This window comes from Delphinapterus leucas, chromosome 1 (genome assembly GCF_059928025.1).
Source record: "Delphinapterus leucas isolate spDelLeu-1000000601 "Yukka" chromosome 1, BTC_Dleu_Yukka2, whole genome shotgun sequence".
Classification (NCBI taxonomy): domain Eukaryota; kingdom Metazoa; phylum Chordata; class Mammalia; order Artiodactyla; family Monodontidae; genus Delphinapterus; species Delphinapterus leucas.
In genome coordinates this window covers 166,782,882-166,800,993 of record NC_143129.1, presented here as the reverse complement: position 1 = coordinate 166,800,993, position 18,112 = coordinate 166,782,882, and the positions used below count along the sequence as shown (strand labels likewise).

Sequence of the window (18,112 nt, the reverse complement as noted above, 5' to 3'; positions counted from 1 at the left end):
TGAGTAGGTGTGGAGGTGAGGAGATGCGTGTGGCGAGGGAAGTGTGGAGGTGAGGGAGGTGAGGAGGTGAGGGATGTGCGGAAATGAGGGAGATGAGGAGTTGAAGTAGTGATGGCGGTGAGGGAGATTAGTGATGTGAGGGGTTGAGGGAGGTGAGGAGATGAGGAGGTGAGGGATGTGAGAGAGGTGAGGGAAGTGAGACAGTTGTGGAGATGAGGGAGGTGAGGAGGTGAGGGAGGTGAGGGAGTTGAGAAGGTGTGGAAGTGAGGAGATGAGTGTGGTGAGGGAAGTATTGAGGTGAGGGAAGTGAGGAGGTGAGGGAGGCGAGGAGGTGAGTGTTGTGAGGAGGTGAGGGAAGTGAAGAGGTGAAGGATGTGAGGGACGTGAGTGAGGTGAGGAGGTGAAGAAGTGATGGAAATAAGGAAGTGATGGATATGAGGCAGTTGAGGGAGGTGAGGGAGGTGTGGGAGGTGAGGAGGTGAGGGAGGTGAGGGGGTTGATGGAGGTGAGGAGGTGAGAAGGTGAGGGAAGTGAGGAGGTGAGGGAGATGAGCAGGTAAGTACTCAGGGAGATAAGGTAGGTGCAGAGGTGAGGGAGGTGAGCAAGGTGAGCAGATGTGGGAGGAGAGGAGGTGACAAAGGTGAGGGAGCAGAGTGAGGTGAGGAGGTGAGGGAGGTGAGTGTGGTGATGAAGGTGAGTAGGAGAGGAGGAGAGGGCGGTGAAGAATTGAGGGAGGTGAGGAAATGTGGGAAGTGAGGAGGTGAAGTAGGGACATAGATTAGGAAGTGAGGGAGGTGAAGGAGGTGAGGAGGTGAGCGATGTGTGGGAGGTGAGGAGGTGAGGGAGGTTACAGAGGTGAGGGAGGAGAGCGAGGTGAGGCAGTGAGTGAGGAGATGGTTGTGAGGGTCATTTGGAGGAGAGGGAGGAGGGGGAGGTGAAGGAGGTGGTGGAGGTGTAGGCGGTCAGATGTTGAGGGAGGTAAGGGAGGTGAGGTGGGGAGGGAGGGGAGGGCTGTGAGGGAGGTGAGTGAGGTCAGGAGGTGTGAGTGTTGAGGAGGTGAGGGTGATGAGGGGGTGAGGAGTTGAGTGAGGTGAGGAGAGTGAGGGGATGGACGTGAAGGAGGTGAGGAGGTGAGGAGGTGAGGGAGGTGAGGGAGCTGAGGAGGTAAGTGAGGTGAGGTGGTGATGGAGGTGAGTAGATGAGGGAGTTGAGGAGGTGAGGAGGTGAGGTGATGATGGAGGTGAGGGAGGTGAGGTGACAGAGGTGAGGTGACATTAGGGCGCTGAGGAGAGGTGTGAGAGGTGAGGGAGATGAGGTGAGAGAGGTGAGGGAGTTGAGGTGAGGAATGTGAGGTAGGTCAGATGAGGGAGGTGAGGTGAGGTGAGGGAGGAGAGGTGAGGTGAGGGAAGTGAGGTGAGGGATGTTGCGGAGGTGAGGTGAAGGAGGTGATGTGAGGGAGGTCAGGGAGGTGAGGTGAGGGAGGAGAGGTGAGGTGAGGGAGGTGTGGTTGGTGAGGTGAGAGGGTGAAGGAGGTGAGGTGAGGGTGTTGAGGAGAGGTGTGGGAGGTGAGGGAGTTGAGGTGAGAATGGTGACGTGAGGGAGTTGAGGGAGGTGACATGATGGAGGTGAGGTGAGGTGAAGGAGGTGAGGTGATGTTTGGGAGGTGAGGTGAGGGAGGTGAGGGAGGTCATTTGAGGGAGATGAGGTGAGGGGGTTGATGGAGGTGAGATAAGGTAGGTGAGTGGGGTGAGGTCAGGGATGTGAGGGAGGTGATGTGAGGTGTGGGAGGTGAGGAGAATTATGTGAGGGAGGTGAGGTGAGGGAGCTGAGGTAAGTTGAGGGTGGTGAGGTGAGGTTAGGGAGGCGAGGAGACTGTGTGAGGTGTGGGAATTGAGGTAAGGTAGGTGAGGTTAAGTGAGGGAGGTGTGGGAGGTGAGGGAGGTGAGGTGAGGGAGGTGTGGAGAGGTGAGGGAGGTGAGGAGGTGAGCAATGTGTGAGAGTTGAGGAGGTGAGGGAGGTGAGGGAGGTGAAGAGCTGAGGGATGTGATGGAGGACAAGAGGTGAGAGTGGTGAGAAGCTGAGCATGCTGTGGGGGTGAGGACGTGAGGGACGTGAGGAGTTATGGGAGTGGAGGGAGGTGAGGGAGATTAGGAGTTGAGTGAGCTGTGGGTGTTGAGGGAGGTGTGGAGGTGAGGGAGTTGAGGAGGTGATGGAGGTGAGGGATGTGAGGAGGTGAGGGAAGTAAGGAGGTGATGGTGATGAGGGAGGTGAGGAGGAGATGGAAGGGAGGGAGGTGAGGTGGGGAGGGAGGGGAGGAATGTGAGAGAGGTGAGGGAGGTTAGGAGGTGAGGAAGTGAGGTAGGAGAGGAGGTAAGGAGGTGAGGAAATGAGGGAGGTGTGTGACATCAGGGAAGTGTGGGAGGTGAGGGAGGTGAGGGACGTGAGGAGGTGAGAGTTTTGAGGAGGTGAGGATGGTGAGGTGATGAGGAGGTGAGCGATGTGAGGAGAGGGATCGGATGGAGGAGAGCTAGCAGATGGAGGTGAGTGTGTTGATGAGGTGAGGGAAGTGGGGGAGGTGAGGGAGGTGAGGAGGTTAATGAGGTGAGGAGATGAGGGAAGTGAGAGTGGTGAGAGAGGTGAGGTGATGTAGGTGAGGTGATGTTAGGGCGCTGAGGAGAGGTGTGAGATGTGAGGGAGGTGAGTTGAGGTGAGGGAGGTGAGCGAAGTGAGGTGAGGGAGATGAGGTGAGGGTGGTGACAGAGGTGAGGAGAAGGTGGTGATGTGAGGGAAGACAGGGAGGTAATGTGAGGGTGTGAGGTGAGGGAGCAGAGGTGAGGTGAGGGAAGTGAGTGTGGTGAGGTGAGGGAGTTGAGGGAGTGGAGGTGAGGGAGGTGAGGAGAGGTTTCGGAGGTGAGGGAAGTGAGGTGAGGTAGGTGAAGTGAGGTGAGAGAGGTGAGATAGGTTAGGTGAGGATGGTGAGGTGAGGGAGGTGACGTGACAGAGTTAAGATGAGATGAGGGAGGTGAGGTGTGGTGTGGGAGGTGAAGTGAGGGAGGTGAGGGAGGTGAGGTGAGGGACATGAGGTGAGGGAAATGATGGAGGTGAAGTAAGAGAGGTAAGGGAAGTGAGGTGAGGGATGAGAGGGAGGTGAGGTGAGGTGTGGGAGGTGAGGAGAATGATGTGAGGGAGGTGAGGTGAGGGAGGTGATGTGAGTTGACTGTGGTGAGGTGAGGTTAGGGAGGTGAGGAGAGGTGTGGGAGGTGAGGTAAGTGAGGAGAGTTGGGTGAGGTTAAGTGAGGGAGGTGTGGAGTGGTGTGGAGAGGTGAGGGAGGTGAGGAGGTGAGGGAGGAGAGGAACGTGAGGAGATGAGTGTCATGATGAAGGTGAGCATGGTGTGTAGGAGAGGGAGGAGAGGTGGGGAGGGAGGGTAGGGAGGTGAGGAAATGAGGTAGGAGAGGAGGTAAGGAGGTGATGAAATGAGGGAGTAGTGTGACATTAGGGAGGTGTGGGAGGTGAGGCAGGTGATGGTGGTGAGGAGGTGAGGGAGCTCATGAGGTGAGAGTGTTGAGGTGGTTAAGGTGTTGAGAACGTGAGGGGGTGTGCGAGGTGAGGAGACGTTGGGGATGGAGATGAGGGAGGTGAGGAGTTGAGGGAAGTGAGGGAGATTAGGCAGTGACGCAGGGGAGAAGGGAGGAGGTGACGTGATGAGGGAGGTGAGGGAGTAGAGGTGAGGTGAGGTAGGTGAGGTGAGGGAGGTCAGGGAGGTAATGTGAGGGTGTGAGGTGAGGGAGGTAAGGGAGGTGAGGTTAGGGATGTGATTGAGGTGAGGTGAGGTGTGGGAGGTGAGCTGAATGATGTTAGGGAGGAGTGGTGAGGGAATTTGAGGTAAGTTGAGGGTGGTGAGATGAGGTTAGGGAGGTGAGGAGACGTTTGGGAGGTGCGGGAATTGAGGTAACGTAGGTGAGGTTAAGTGAGGGAGCTGTAGGGAGGTGAGGGAGTTGAGGTGAGGGAGGTGTGGAGATGTGAGGGAGGTGAGGAGGTGCGAAGGTTAGGAGGTAAGCGATGTGTGGGAGGTGAGGAGGTGAGGGAGTAGAGGGAGTTGAAAAGATGAGGGATGTGATGGAGGAGAGGAGGCGAGAGGGGTGAGAAGGTGAGTGTGGTGAAGGGGTGAGGACATGAGGGAGGTGAGGGGATATGGGAGTGGAGGGAGGTGGCGGAGATTAGGAGTTGAGTGAGGTGTGGGTGTTGAGTGAGGTGAGGAGGTGAGGGAAGGGAAGAGGTGAGGGAAGTGAGGAGGTGATGGAGGTGAGGGCTGTGAGGAGGTGAGGGAAGTAAGGAGGTGATGGTGGTGAGGGAGGTGAGGAGGAGATGGAAGAGAGGGAGGTGAGGGAGGTGATGCGGGGAGGGAGGGGAGTGATGTGAGAGAGGTTATGAAGGTTAGGAGGTGAGGAAGTGAGGTAGGATAGGAGGTAAGGAGGTGAGGAAATGAGGGAGGTGTGTGACATTAGGGAAGTGTGGGAGGTGAGGGAGGTGAGGGAGGTGAGGAGGTGAGAGTTTTGAGGAGGTGAGGATGGTGAGGTGATGAGGAGGTGAGCGATGTGAGGAGAGGCAGCAGATGGAGGAGAGGTAGCGGATGGAGGTGAGGGAGTTGACTAGGTGAGGGAAGTGAGGGAGGTGAGGGAGGTGAGATGATGTAGGTGAGGTGATGTTAGGGCACTGTGGAGAGGTGTGAGATGTGAGGGAGGTGAGTTGAGGTGAGAGAGGTGAGGTGAGGTGAGGGACATGAGGGAGGTTATGTGAGAGAGGTGAGGGATATGAGGTGAGAGAGTTGAGGGAGGTGAGATGAGGGAGGTGAGGGAGATGAGTTGGGGAAGGAGGGGGGAGGTGAGAGTGGGGAGGAGGTGATGTAGGTGAGGAGGTAAGGAGGTGAGTAACTGAGGGAGGTGATGAGGTGAGGTGATGGAGGTGAGGGATGTGAGGAGGTGTGGGAGGTGAGTGAGGTGAGGAAGAGATGGAGGTGAGGAAATGAGGGAGGTGAAGAGGTGAGGAGGTGAGGGAGGTGAGAAGGTGAGGGAGGTGAGGGATATAAGGAGGTGAGGAGGTGAGGAGATGAGTAAGCTGAGGGAGGTGCGGAGGGGAGGGATGTCAGGAGATTAGGAGGTGAGGGAGGTGAGGATTTGAGGGAGGTGTGGGAAGTGTGGGAGTTGAGGAAGGTGAGGGAAGAGAGGGAGGTGAGGGAGGTGAGGAGGTGAGGGAGGTAAGGAGTTCAGAGAGGTGAGGGAGGTGAGGAGGAGAGGGAGGAGATGGACGTGTGGGAGGTGATGTGGGGAGGGAGTTGAGGGATGTGAAGAGGTGAGGAGGTAAGGTAGGAGAGGAGGAAAGGAGGTGAAGAACTGAGGGAGATGTGTGACGTTAGGGAGTTGTGGCAGGTGAGGGAGGTGAGGGACGAGAGATAGGTGAGGGAGGTGAGGATGTGAAAATGTTGAGGAGGTGAAGGTGGTGAGGAGGTGATGGAGGTGACAGAGGTGAGGAAGTGAGGGAGGTGATGTGGTGAGGGAGGTGAGGTGGTGAGGGAGGTGAGGTAGGTGAGGGAGGTGAGGTGAAGGAGGTGAGGTGAGGTTAGGGCGCTGAGGAGAAGTGTGAGAGGTGAGGGGTTTGAGGTGAGGTGGGGGAGGTGAGGTGATGTGACGGAGGTTAGGTGAACTGAGGGGCATGAGAGTTGTTATGTGAGAGTGGTGAGGGATGTGAGGTGAGAGAGTTGAGGAAGGTGAGGTGAGGGAGGAGAGGTGAGGATGGTGAGGTGAGGGAGGTGAGGGAGGTGACATAACAGAGGTGAGGTGAGGTGAGGGATGTGAGGTGAGGTGTGGGAGTTGAGGTGAGGGAGGTGACGGTGGTGAGGTGAGGGAGGTGAGGTGCGGGAGATGAGGTGAGAGAGGTGACAGTGGTGAGATAAGTGAGGTGAGGGAGTTGAGGTTAGGGAAGTGAAGGAGGTGAGGTGAGGTGTGGAAGGTGAGTTAAATGACGTGAGGAAGTTGAGGTGAAGGAGGTGAGCTAAATTGAGGTTGATAAGGTGAGGTTAGGGAGGTGAGGAGAGGTGTGGGAAGTGAGGGAACTGAGGTGAGGTAGGTGAGGTTAGGTGAGGGAGGTGTGGGAGGTGAGGGAGGTGAGGTGAATTGAAGGAGGTGTGTAGAGGTGAGGGAGGTGAGGAGGTGAGGAGGTGTGGAATGTGAGGAGGTGAGTTGGTGAGGGATGAGTCGGAAGTGAGGAGGTGAGGGAGGTGAAGAGGTGAGTGTGGTGAGTGAGGACAGGGGTGAGAATGGTTAGGAATTGAGGGTGGTGTGGAGGTGAGAGGTTGAGGGAGTTGAGGAGTTATGGGAGGGTAGGGAGGGGAGGGCGATGGAGAGATGAGGGAGGTGAGGAGGTTATGGAAGTGAGGGATGTGAGGAGGTGAGGATGTGAGGTGAGGAGGGAGGTGAGGGAGGGGACTGAGGGGAGGCGACAGAGGTAAGGTGATGTTAGGGTGCTGAGAAGGTGTGTGAGAGGTGAGGGAGGTTAGGTGAGGTGAGGGAGGTGAGGGAGGTTATGTGAGAGATGTGAGGGATGTGAGATGAGAGAGTTGAGGGAGGTGAGTTGAGGGAGGTGAGGGAGGTGAGTTGAGGGAGTTGAGGGAGGTGAGGTGAGGAATGTGAGGTAGGTGAGGTGAGTGAGGAGAGATGAGGTGAGGGCCGTGAGGTGAGGGAAGTGATGGACTGGAAGTGAAGGAAGTGATGGGAGAGAGTTCAGGGAGGTGAGGTGAGGGGGGGAGGTGTGGGAGAAGAGGTGAGGTGAGGGAAGTAAGGGTGGTGCAGTGAGTGAGGTGATGGAGGTGAGGTTTGGGAGGTGAGAAGAGTTGTGGGAGGTGAGTAAGTTGAGGTCAGGTAGGTGAAATGAGTTGAGGGAGGTGAAGTGAGGATGGTGAGGTGAGGGAGGTGAGGGAGGTGACGTGACAGAGGCGAGGTGAGGTGAGGGATTTGAGGTGAGGGAGGTGAGTGCAGTGGGGTGAGGGCGATGAGGTGAGGTTGGTGATGGAGGTGAGGTAAAGGAGGTGAGCGAGGTCAGGTGATGGATGTGAGGCATGTGAGGTGAGGTGTGGGAGGTGAGTTGAATGAAGTAAAATGGGTGAGGAGAGGGGGTGAGGTAAGTTGAGGGTGGGGAGATGAGGTTAGGGAGGTGAGGAGATGAGGAGGTGAAGAGGTGTGGGAGGTGAGGAGGTAAGGAAGTGAGGGATGTGTGTGAGGTGAGGGTGTTGAAGAGGTGAGGGAGGTTAGGAGGTGAGGGAGGTACGGAGGTGAGGGAGGTAAGGAGTTGAGGGCAGTGTGGGAGGTGTGGAAGGTGTGGGAGGTGAGGAGGTGAGTGTGGTGATGGAAGCGAGTGTGGTGTGTAGGGGAGGGAGGACATGGAGGAGATGTAGGTGATGTGGGGAGAGAGGGTAGGGAGGGTAGGGAGGTGAGGAGGTGAGGAGGTGAGGTAGGAGAGAAGGTAAGGAGGTGATGAAATTAGGGAGGTGTGTGACCTTAGGGGGTGGAGTGGTAGGTGAGGGAGGTCAGGAGGTGAGACTGCTGAGGTGGTGAGGGTGGTGAGGAGGTGACGAGATCACGAGGTGACGAGATGTAGGGTCTGGAGGTGAGGAAGTTGAGGAGGTGAGGGAAGTGAGGAGGTAACGGAGGTGAGAAGGTGAGGTGATGTGGGAGGTGAGGGAGGAGAGGTGAGTTGAGAGAGGTGAGGTGTGGGAAGTGACGGAGGTGAGGTGAAGGAGGTGATGTGAGGGAGGTCAGGGAGGTAATGTGAGGGTGTGAGGTGAGGGAGCAGAGGTGAAGTGAGAGAGGTGAGTGTGGTGAGGTGAGGGAGTTGAGGGAGGGGAGGGGAGGTATGTGAGGAGAGGTTTTGGAGGTGAGTGAAGAGAGGTGAGGTAGTTGAAATGAGGGGAGGGAGGTGACAGAGGTGAGGTGAGGATGGTGAGGTGAGGGAGGTGACGTGACAGAGTTGAGGTGAGGTGCGGGAGTTGAGGTGTTGTGTGGGAGGTGAGGTGAGTTTGGTGAGCGAGGTGAGGTGAGGGACATGAGGTGAGGGAAGTGACGGAGGTGAGGTAAGGGAGTTATGGTGAGGGATGAGAGGGAGATGAGGTGAGGGAGGTGAGGTAAGTTGAGTGTGGTGAGGTGAGGTTAGGGTGGTGAGGAGAGGTGTGGGAGGTGAGGTAAGTGAGGAGAGGTGGGTGAGGTTAAGTGAGGGAGGTGTGGAGAGGTGAGGAAAGTGAGGAGGTGAGGAGGTGAGGGATGTGTGTGAGGTGAGGAGGTGAGGGAGGTGAGGGAGGTGAAGGGATGAGGGAGGTGATGGAGGACAGGAGGTGAGAGTGGTGAGGAGGTGAGTGTGGTGAGGAGGTGAGGATGTGAGGGAGGTGAAGTGGGGAGGGAGTGGAGGGAGGTGAGGGTGGTGAGGGAGGTGATGAGGTGAGGGAGGTAAGAAGGTGATGGAAGTGAGGGAGGTGAGGAGGAGAGGGAGGAGAGGGAGGTGAGGGAGGTGAGTTGTGGAGGGAGGGGAGGGAGGTAAAGGAGGTGGGGGAGGTGAGGAAGTGAGGAAGTGAAGTAGGAGAGGAGGTAAAGAGGTGAGGAACTGAGGGAGGTTGTGACGTTAGGGAAGTGTGGCAGATGATGGAGGTGAGGGAGGTCCGGAGGTGAGGGATGTGAGGAGATGAGGTGGTGAGGGAGGTGAGGATTTGAGGGAGGTGTGGGAGGTGTGTGAGTGGTGGGAGGTGAGGGAAGAGAGTGAGGTGAGGGAGGTGAGTAGGTGAGGGAGGTAAGGAGTTGAGAGAGGTGAGGGAGGTGAGGAGGAGAGGGAGGAGATGGAATAGTGGGAGGTGAGGTGGGGAGGGAGGTGAGTAGTTGAGGGAGGTGAGTAGATTAGGGAGTTGAGGAGGTGCAGAGGTGAGGTGATGAGGGAGGTGAGGGAGGTGTAGGAGATGAGGTGACAGAGGTGAGGTGAGGTTAGGGTGCTGAGGAGAGGTGTGAGAGGTGAGGGAGGTGAGATGAGTTGAGGGAGGTGAGGTGATGTAAGGGAGGTGAGGTGAGGGAGGAGGAGGTGAGGGAGGTTAGGGAGGTGAGTAGGTGTGGAGGTGAGGAGATGAGTGTGGCGAGGGAAGTGTGGAGGTGAGGGAGGTGAGGAGGTGAGGGATGTGCGGAAATGAGGGAGATGAGGAGGTGAAGAAGTGATGGAGGTGAGGGAGATTAGTGATGTGAGGAGTTGAGGGAGGTGAGGAGATGAGGAGGTGAGGGGTGTGAGGGAGGTGAGGGAGGGGGAGGTGAGGGAGGTGAGGGAGTTGAGAAGGTGTGGAGGTGAGGATATGAGTGTGGTGAGGGAAGTGTGGAGGTGAGGGAGGTGAGGAGGTGAGGGAGGTGAGGAGGTGAGGGTTGTGAGGAGGTGAGGGAAGTGAAGAGGTGAAGGATGTGAGGGACGTGAGTGAGGTGAGGAGGTGAAGAAGTGATGGGGATAAGAGGTGATGGATATGAGGGAGGTGAGGGAGGTGAGGGAGGTGTGGGAGGTGAGGAGGTGAGGGAGGTGAGGGGGTTGATGGAGGAGAGGAGGTGGGAAGGTGAGGGAAGTGAGGAGGTGACGGAGATGAGCAGGTGAGTACTCAGGGAGATAAGGGAGGTGAGGGGGTGAGGGAGGTGAGTGTGGTGATGAAGGTGAGTAGGAGAGGAGGAGAGGGTGGTGAAGAATTGAGGGAGGTGAGGAGATGTGGGAAGTGAGGAGGTGAAGTAGTGACATAGATTAGGAAGTGAGGGAGGTGAAGGCGGTGAGTTAAAGGAGGTAAGGGAGGTGAGGTGAGGGATGTGAGGGAGCTGAGGTGACGTGGGGGAGGTGTGGAGAGTTGAGGGTATTGAGGAGGTGAGGGACGTGTGGGAGGTGAGGAGGTGAGGGAGGTGAGGTAGGTCAGGAGGTTAGAGTATTTACGATGTGAGGATGGTTAGGTGATGAGGAGGTGAGCAATGTGAGGAGAGGTCGCGGATGGAGGTAAGGCCGTTGACGAGGTGAGGGAGGAAAGGGAAGTGAGGGAGGTTAGATGACGTAGGTGAGGTGAGGTTAGGGTGATGAGGAGAGGTGTGAGAGTTGAAGGATGTGCGGTGAGGTGAGGGAGGTGAGGTGATGTGAGGGACATGAGGTGAAGTGAGGGACGTGAGAGAGGTTATGTGAGAGAGGTGAGGGATATGAGGTGAGAGAGTTGAGGGAGGTAAGGTGAGGGAGGTGAGAGAGGTGAGGTGAGGTCGGTGAGGGAGGTGAGTTGGGGAGGGAGTGAGGGAGGTGAGAGTGGTCAGGAGGTGATGTAGGTGAGGAGGTAAGGAGATGAGTAACTGAGGGAGGTGAGGAGGTGAGGGAGGTGAACAAAGTGAGGGAGGTCCAGAGGTGAGGGATATGAGGAGATGAGGTGGTGAGTGAGGTGAGGATTTGAGGTAGGTGTGGGAGGTGTGGGAGTGGTGGGAGGTGAGGGAAGAGAGTGAGGTGAGGGAGGTGAGGAGGGGAGGGAGGTAAGGAGTTGAGAGAGGTGAGGGATGTGAGGAGGAGAGGGAGGAGATGGAATTGTGGGAGGTGAGGTGTGAAGGGGGTGAGTAGGTGAGAGGGGTGAGTAGATGAGGGAGTTGAGGAGTGCAGAGGTGAGGTGATGAGGGAGGTGAGGGAGGTGAGGGAGGTTTGGGAGGTGAGGTGACAGAGGTGAGGTGAGGTTACAGTGCTGAGGAGAGGTGTGAGAGATGAGGGAGGTGAGATGAGGAGAGGGACATGAGGTGATGTAAGGGAGGTGAGGTGAGGGACGTGAGGGAGGTTATGTGAGACAGGTTAGAGATGTGAGGTGGGGGAGGTGAGTTAAGTGAGGTGAGTGTGGTGAGGTGAGAGAGGTGAGGGAGTTGAGGTGAGGAATGTGAGGTAGCTCAGATGAGGGAGGTGAGGTGAGGTGAGGGAGGAGAGGTAAGGTGAGGGAGGTGAGGGTGGTGAGGTGAGAGGGTGAGGGAGGTGAGGTGAGGGAGTTGAGGAGAAGTGTTGTTGGTGAGGGAGTTGAGGTGAGGATAGTGATGTGAGGGAGGTGAGGGAGGTGACGTGACGGAGGTGAGGTAAGGTGAAGGAGGTGAGGTGAGTTTTGGGAGGTGAGGTGAGGGAGGTGAGGTGAGGGAGATGAGGTGAGGGTGTTGACGGAGTTGAGTTAATGGAGGTGAGGTGTGGGAAGTGAGGTGAATGATGTGAGGGAGGTGAGATGAGGGAGGTGAGGTAATTCAATGGTGGTGAGGTGAGGTTAGGAAGGTGAGTAGAGGTGTGGGAGGTAAGGGAAGTGAGGTGAGGTGAGGGAGGTGTGGATATGTGAGGGAGGAGAGGATGTGAGGAGATGAGGGAGGACAGGAGGTGAGAATGGTGAGGAGGTGAGGTTGGTGAAGAAGTGAGGAGGTGAGGGAGGTGAGGAGTTATGGGAGGGGAGGGAGGAGATGGAGGAGAGGGAAATGAGGGAGGTGAGGAAGTGAGGGAGGTGAGGAAATGAGGGAGGTGAAGAGGTGAGGGTGTTGAGGAGGTGAGGGAGGTGAGGGATGTGAGGAGGTGAGGAGATGAGGAGATGAGTGAGTTGAGGAAGGTGTGGAGGTGAGGGATGAGAGGACATGAGGGAGGTGAGGGAGTTGATTGAATTGAGGAGGTGAGGGTGGAGAGGGCGTGAGGGAGGTGAGGAAGTGAGGGATGTGTGGGAGGTGAGGAGGTGAGGGAGGTGAGGGAGGTGAACAGGTGAGGGAGGTGAGGGAGGACAGGAGGTGAGAGTGGTGAGGTGAATTTGTTGTAGAGGTCAGGAGGTGAGGGAGGGGAGGAGTTATGGGAGGGGAGGTAGGTGAGGGGGATGAGGAAGTGAGGGAGGTGACCAGGTGAGGGATGTGTGGAGGTGATGGATTTGAGGGAATGAGGGAGTTGAGGAAGTGAGGGAGGTGAGGAGATAAAGGAATGAGGAGGAGTGGGAGAAGTGGGATGAGAGGGAGGTGAGGGAGGTGTAGGCGGTGAGAAGGTGAGGGAGGTGAGGGAGGTGACGTGGGGAGTGAGGGGAGAGAAGTAATGGAGGTGAGGGAGGTGCAGTGTTGAGGACGTGAGGTAAGTGAGGATGTAAGGAGGTGAGGAACTAAGGGAGGTGAGGGATGTGAGGATATGTAGGGATGTAAGGAGGTGAAGAGGTGAGGAGGTGAGGAGATGAGAGAGGTGAAGTTGGCGAGGGAGAGGAGGAGGTGAGGTAGGTAAGCTGGTGAGGAGGTGAGGGGTGTGTGGGAGGTGAGCAGATGAGAGAGCTGAGGAAGGTGAAGAGGTGAGGGAGGTGATGGAGGACAGGAGGTGAGCATGGTGAGGAGGTGAGGGTGGTGAGGAGGTGATTAGGTGAGAGAGGTGAGGAGTTTGAGATGGGAGGGAGGTGAGGGAGATGAGGAGGTGATGAAACAAGGAAGATAAGGTGAAGAAGTGATGGAGTTGGGGGATTTGAGTGATTTGAGGAGGTGAGGGAGGTGAGGAGATGAGTAGGTGAGGGATGTGAGGCAGGTGAGGGAAGTGAGAGTGGTGTGGAGATCATGGAGGTGTGGAGGAGAGGGAGGTGAGGGAGGTGAGGAGGTGTGGAGGTGAGGAGATGAGTGAGGTGAGGGAGGTGCAGAGATGAGGGAGGTGAGGAGATGTGGGAGGGGAGGGAGGTGAGGGAGGTGAGGAGGTAAGGGAAGTGTGGGAGGTGTGGGAGGTATGGGAGGTGAGGGAGGATAGGGAGTTGAGGCGGTGAGGGTGATGATGGTGGTGAGGGTGGTTTGGAGGGGAGGGAGGAGGGAGAGGTGAGGTGGAGGAAGGTGCTGAGTTGAGGGCGGTGAGGGAGGTGAGGAGGAGTGGGAGGAGAGGGAGGTGAGGGAGGAGTAGGTGGTGAGAAGGTGAGGGAGGTGAGGGATGTGGGGATATGAGGGACGTTATGAGGTGAATAGTTGAGGAGGTGAGGAAAGGAGAGAGGTGAAGGAGGTGAGGGAGGGGAGGATGTGAGGAAGGTGTGGGAGGGCAGGAGGTGAGCATTGTGAGGAGGTGAGTGTGGTGAGGAGGTGAGGATGTGAGGGAGGTGAGGAGGTGAGGGAGGTGAGGAGGTGAGGGAAGTGAGGGGATGAGGGAGGTGAGGAGGTGAGGGAGGTGCAGAAATGATGGAGATGACGAGGTGAAGAAGCTATGGAGTTGAGGGAGGTGAGTGATGTGAGGAGGTGAGGGAGGTGAGGAAAAGAGGTGACGGATGTGAGGGAGGTGAGGGAAGTGAGAGAGTTGTGGAGATGATGGAGGTGAGGAGGTGAGGGAGGTGAGGGTGGTGAGGAGGTGAGGAAGTGAAGAGGTGAGGGAGGTGAGGGAGTTTAGGGAGGTGAGGAGGTTAATGAGGTGAGGAGATGAGGGAAGTGAGGGAGGTGAGGGAGGTGAGGTTATGTAGGTGAGGTGATGTTAGGGCACAGAGAGGTGTGAGATGTGAGGGAGGTAAATTGAGGTGAGGGAGGTGAGGTGAAGTGAGGGACGTGAGGGAGGTTATGTGAGAGAGGTGAGGGATATGAGGTGTGAGAGATGAGGGAGGTGAGGTGAGGGAGGTGAGGTGAGTTGAGGGAGAAGTGACGTGAGGGAGGTGAGGTGAGGTGAGGTAGGTGAGGGAGGTGAGTTGAGGTAAGGGAGGTGAGGAGAGGTTTGGAAGGTGAGGGAGGTGATTTGAGGGAGGTGAGGAAAGGTGAGGGAGGTGAGGGAGTTGAGGTCAGGTGAAGGAGGTGAGGGAGGTGAGGTGAGAGAGGTGAGGGTGGTGAGGTGAGGGAGGTGAGGGAGTTGAGGTGATTGAGGCAGGGAGGGAGGTGAAGTGAGGGAGGTGTGATGAGGGAGGCCAGGTGAGGAAGGGAGGGTGATGAGTTGAGGCAGGTGAGGTGAGGGAGGTGAGGGAGGTGAGGTGAGTGAGGTGAGGGAGCTGATGTGAGGGAGGTGAGGTGATGGAGGTGAGGGAGGTGAGGTGAGGGAGGTGAATTGAGGTGAAGGAGGTGAGGTGAGGTTGGTGTGTTGAGCGAGTTGAGGGTGGTGAGTTGAGGGAGGTGATGTGAGGGAGGTGAGGTGAGGTGAGGGAGGTGAGGTTAGGTGTGGGAGGTGATGTGAGGGATGTCAGAAGAGGGTGGTGAAGGAGGTGAGGTGAGGGATGTGAGGGAGGGAGAGAGGTGAGGTGAGGGAGGGAGGTGAGGTGAGGCGAGGAATGTGATGTGAGGGCAGTGAGGGAGGTGAGGTGAGGTGAGGGACGTGAGGGAGATGAGGAGAGGGAGGTGATGGAGGTGAGGTGAAGGAAGTGATGGAGGTGAGGTGAGGGAGGGCGGGAAGTGAGGTGAGGGATGTGACATTAGGAAGTTGAGGTGAGGGAGTTTAGGTGAGGTGAAGTGAGGTGAGGGAGGTGATGTGAGGGAGGGAGGGAGGTGAGGGTGGTGAGGTGAGGGAGGTGAGGGAGGGAGGATAGGTTATGGGGTTGAGGTTAGGTGAGTGAGGTGAGAGAGGTTAGGGTGGGAGCTGAGGGTGGTGAGGTGAGTGAGGTGAGGTGAGGGAGTTGAGGTGAGGGAGGTGGGCAAGTGAGGGAGGTGAGTTGAGGGATGTGAGGGAGGTGAGGTGAGGTGAGGGAGGTGAGTTGAAGTGAGGGAGGTTTGGGAGGTGAGGTGAGGGAGGTGAGGTGAGGGAGGTGGGTGAGGGTGGGAGATGAGGTGAGGGAGTTTAGGGTGGTGAGGGAGGGAAGTGAGGTGAGGGAAGTGAGGTGAGGTGACCGATGTGAGGGAGGTGAGGGAGGGAGGTGAGTGAGGGAGGTGAGGTGAGGTGAGAGAGGTGAGGTGAGGGGGGTGAGGGAGGGAGGTGAGGTGATGGGGTTGAGGTTAGGTGAATGAGGTGAGGGAGGTTAGGGTGGGAGCTGAGGGTGGTGAGGTGAGTGAGGTGAGGTGAGGGAGTTGAGGTGTGGGAGGTGAGGGAGGTGAGGTGAGAGAGGTGAGGTGAGGTAGTTGAGGGAGGTGAGATGGTGGGGTGAGGGAGTTGAGGGTTGTGAGTTGAGGGAGGTGTGGTGAGGGACGTGAGGGAGGTGAGATGAGGGAGATTAGTTGAGGTGAGGGAGGTGAGGTGAGGTGAGGGAGGTGAGGTGAGGGATATGATGTGAGGGAGGTGGAGGAGGTGTGGTGAGGGAGGTGAAGTGAAGTGAGGAAGGTTTGGGAGGGGAGGTGAGGGAGGTGAGGGAGGTGAGGTGAGTGGGGGGTGAGGTGAGGAAGGTGAGGGAGGTGAGGGAAGTGAGGTGAGTTAGGTGATTTGAGGGAGGTGAAGGAGGTGAGGGAGGGAGGGAGTTGAGGTGAGGGAGTTGAGGTGAGGGAGGGGGAGGTTATTTGAGGGAGGTGAGGCAGGTGAGGTGATGGAGGGAGGGAGGGAGGTGAAGTGAGGAGGTGAGTTGAGGGAGGTGAGGGAGGTGAAGGAGGTGAGGGAGGGAGGGAGTTGAGGTGAGGGAGAGGAGGTGAGGGAGGGGGCAGGTTAGTTGAGGGAGGTGAGGGAGGTGAGGTGATGGAGGTGAAGTGAGGGAGGTCAGGTGAGGGAGGTCAGGTGAGGAAGGAAGGGAGATGAGTTGAGGTAGGTGAGGTGAGGGAGTTGAGGTGAGGTGAGGGAGGTGAGTTGAGGGAGGTGAGAGAGGTGAGGTGAGGGTGGTTAGGTGAGGTGAGGGATTTGAGGGAGATGAGGCAAGGGAGGTGAGGGAGCTGAGATGATGGAGGTGAGGAAGGTGAGGTGAGGGAGATGATGGAGGTGAGGAAGGTGAGGTGAGGGAGGTGAATTGAGGTGAGGGAGGTGAGGTGAGGTTGGTGTTTTGAGCGAGTTGAGGGTTGTGAGGTGAGGTGAGGTGAGGGATGTGAGGTGAGGGCGGTGATGGAGGTGAGGTGGGGGAGATGAGGTGACGTGAGGGAGTTGAGGTGAGATGAGGGACCTGAGGTGAGGGAGATGAGGGATGTGAGGTGAGGGCAGTGAGGTGAGGTGAGGTGAGTTGAGGGAGGTGCCGGAGGCGAGGTGAGGGAGGTGAGGTGAGGTGTGGGACGTGAGGGAGGAGAGGTGAGGGAGGTGATGGAGGTGAGGTGAGGGAGGGCGGGAGGTGAGGTGAGGGAGGTGTGGTTAGGGAGGTGAGGTGAGGGAGGTGAGGTGAGGTGAGGTGAGGGAGGTGAGGTGAGTGAGGTGAGGTGAGGTGAGGGAGGTTCATGTCTCTCTGCCTCTCTGGGGAGACATGTGTGAGGAGGACACAAGGGCCAAGACCCCCCATACCCACCCCGAGAATAGGGACATGTGAGTGTATCCTGAGATACTTCCCACACAATCAAGGCATCTGCTCTCCCTTCACCTCACGTGGTTCCATTTTCAAGACATGAAGGAGGCACATAATGTACATGCTCTCAGATTTCTCCATCCTTCAGTTTCCACTGAGTATCATGTGCCTTTCATTCCTACATATTTAACACTCACCTAAAGTGTCAAGTAGCTCTTTTCTAGAAGTGCTGAACAGAGATAAAGGGGATTAGAGGATGATTTTATCCCATTTAAAAGTAACCTGCAGCAAATGGGAGTAAACAGACTGCTTGGCATCCACACCTCATCTGCCTTCTCCCTTCAGGCTCCTGCCCTCCTACCCCCATCCCCACCTCCTCAAAGCCCTGGGAATTCTGGACATGAGGAAGGTTTACACATCCACTGGGAACATTGCCAAGACCTGTCTTCCAGAAACCCAGTTCCCACATTCATCTGGTATCAGGCAGATTTTCAGGTAAAAGGTTTTGATTGTCTGGAGAAATAAAGAAAATGAGAGCCCTGAAGCCTTGATCTGCAATGCTAGCTGAAGCTGCCTTGTGGCAACATCTGAGAAATCCTCTGTGCTTCCCAGGTCGCAGGCTCTTTGGTGCCACCTGAGAGGACGTCAGGCTATGAACAGGCCAGCAGGGCACAGTTAAAGCAGGGACAGCAGACATGATACCTTCTGATGCAAAAGAACCACAACCCTTACACATTCAAATTTGGACCTCATCCCTGGAGGGAGCAGTCAGGGCTGGGGTGGGACAGGGCCTCCTGGGATTTTTGTCACCTGGGCTTAGGCTTCTGTAGCATTTATAGGTCAAAAGTAGTCAAATATCAAGAATTTCATATTGTAGGACCTAATGCATATTTGTTTCAACTCCACAAGAACACTGTGAGGCAGACATTTTGATCCCTATTTTATGGAAAACAGAGGCCCAAAGAAGCTAAGTCATTTATCCAGAGTCACACAGAAAATAGTAGTCAGAATTTGAATGCAGAGATTAATCAAGGCCCTTTCTCCTGTGCCTATCATATCTCCTCCCGTCTTAAATCTCCTCTGTTCTTTTCCCTATTCCCCAATTGAGCCATGCTTATTCTTGCCTGCTTCATCTGCTCAGATGATTCCTCCCTCCTGAACTCCTGTGTCTTTTCCCTCATTTATTCTACAGATATTTATTGACAATCTGTGTGTGTCAGGTTTGTGTGAAAGCTGCGAATAGTTTATAGTTTAAAAATTGAATAAGATGCTGAAGAGCTTAGCAATCAGTGTAGACAAAGGACACTTCTGTGACTTCAGCTATACGTGTTCAATAAGATTTTTAAAAAGGAAAAAATGACTTAAAGAATGAAGGCAGTTTTGCCCAGCACTCTGCATCTCAATGGTATGTGCTAACTTCACTGCCTGGTCCCATGTGAGATGTAATGCTGTCTACTGGCCAGGTGGGAAGGCTGAGGGTGTGGCCAGGGTGTGTGGAGGCAGTCTAGAATAGAAGGAACAGCATAAGCAAAGGCACAAAGGTGCATAAGGGGATGGTAAAAAGCTCCATGGAGCTGGAGTATCAAGTAGGGAGCAACCTCATAGGGGTAAGAAGAGTAAAGTGGAGGGCCAGGAGATGAGGTGAGGGGGTCACAACAGACATGCAGCAAAGGCCCTTGAATACCAGGATAAATAGAATAAAGTTTACCTCGTAAGCCAAATGTGTTCACTGGCATGCCTCCTTTGAGATAACTTGGGGGGTCAGGG

At 56.1% G+C, this 18,112-nt stretch overlaps 2 protein-coding genes across 2 annotated transcripts; both read right to left on the bottom strand.

Annotated features, from left to right (window-relative positions):
* Positions 1–8,528: 8,528 nt before the first annotated feature.
* On the bottom strand, positions 8,529–9,811 carry LOC149750804 (uncharacterized). Its single transcript, XM_089897406.1, has one exon. It carries the CDS (start codon positions 9,799–9,801, stop codon positions 8,668–8,670), a length of 1,134 nt encoding a protein of 377 aa, XP_089753532.1. The 5' UTR covers positions 9,802–9,811; the 3' UTR covers positions 8,529–8,667.
* Positions 9,812–10,886: 1,075 nt separating this feature from the next.
* Positions 10,887–12,594, bottom strand: LOC149750803 (uncharacterized; the record flags this gene model as incomplete). The annotated part of the gene is made up of 1 exon (XM_089914497.1): positions 10,887–12,594. A coding segment is annotated over one exon (1,701 nt), but the record flags the coding sequence as incomplete, so codon positions are not given.
* Between the last annotated feature and the right edge of the window lie 5,518 nt (positions 12,595–18,112).

What these genes read in the sequence shown, in the direction of transcription:
- LOC149750804 (XM_089897406.1), bottom strand. Translation starts at nt 9,801, where the DNA reads ATGTCACTACTTCACCTCCTCACTTCCCACATCTCCTCACCTCCCTCA.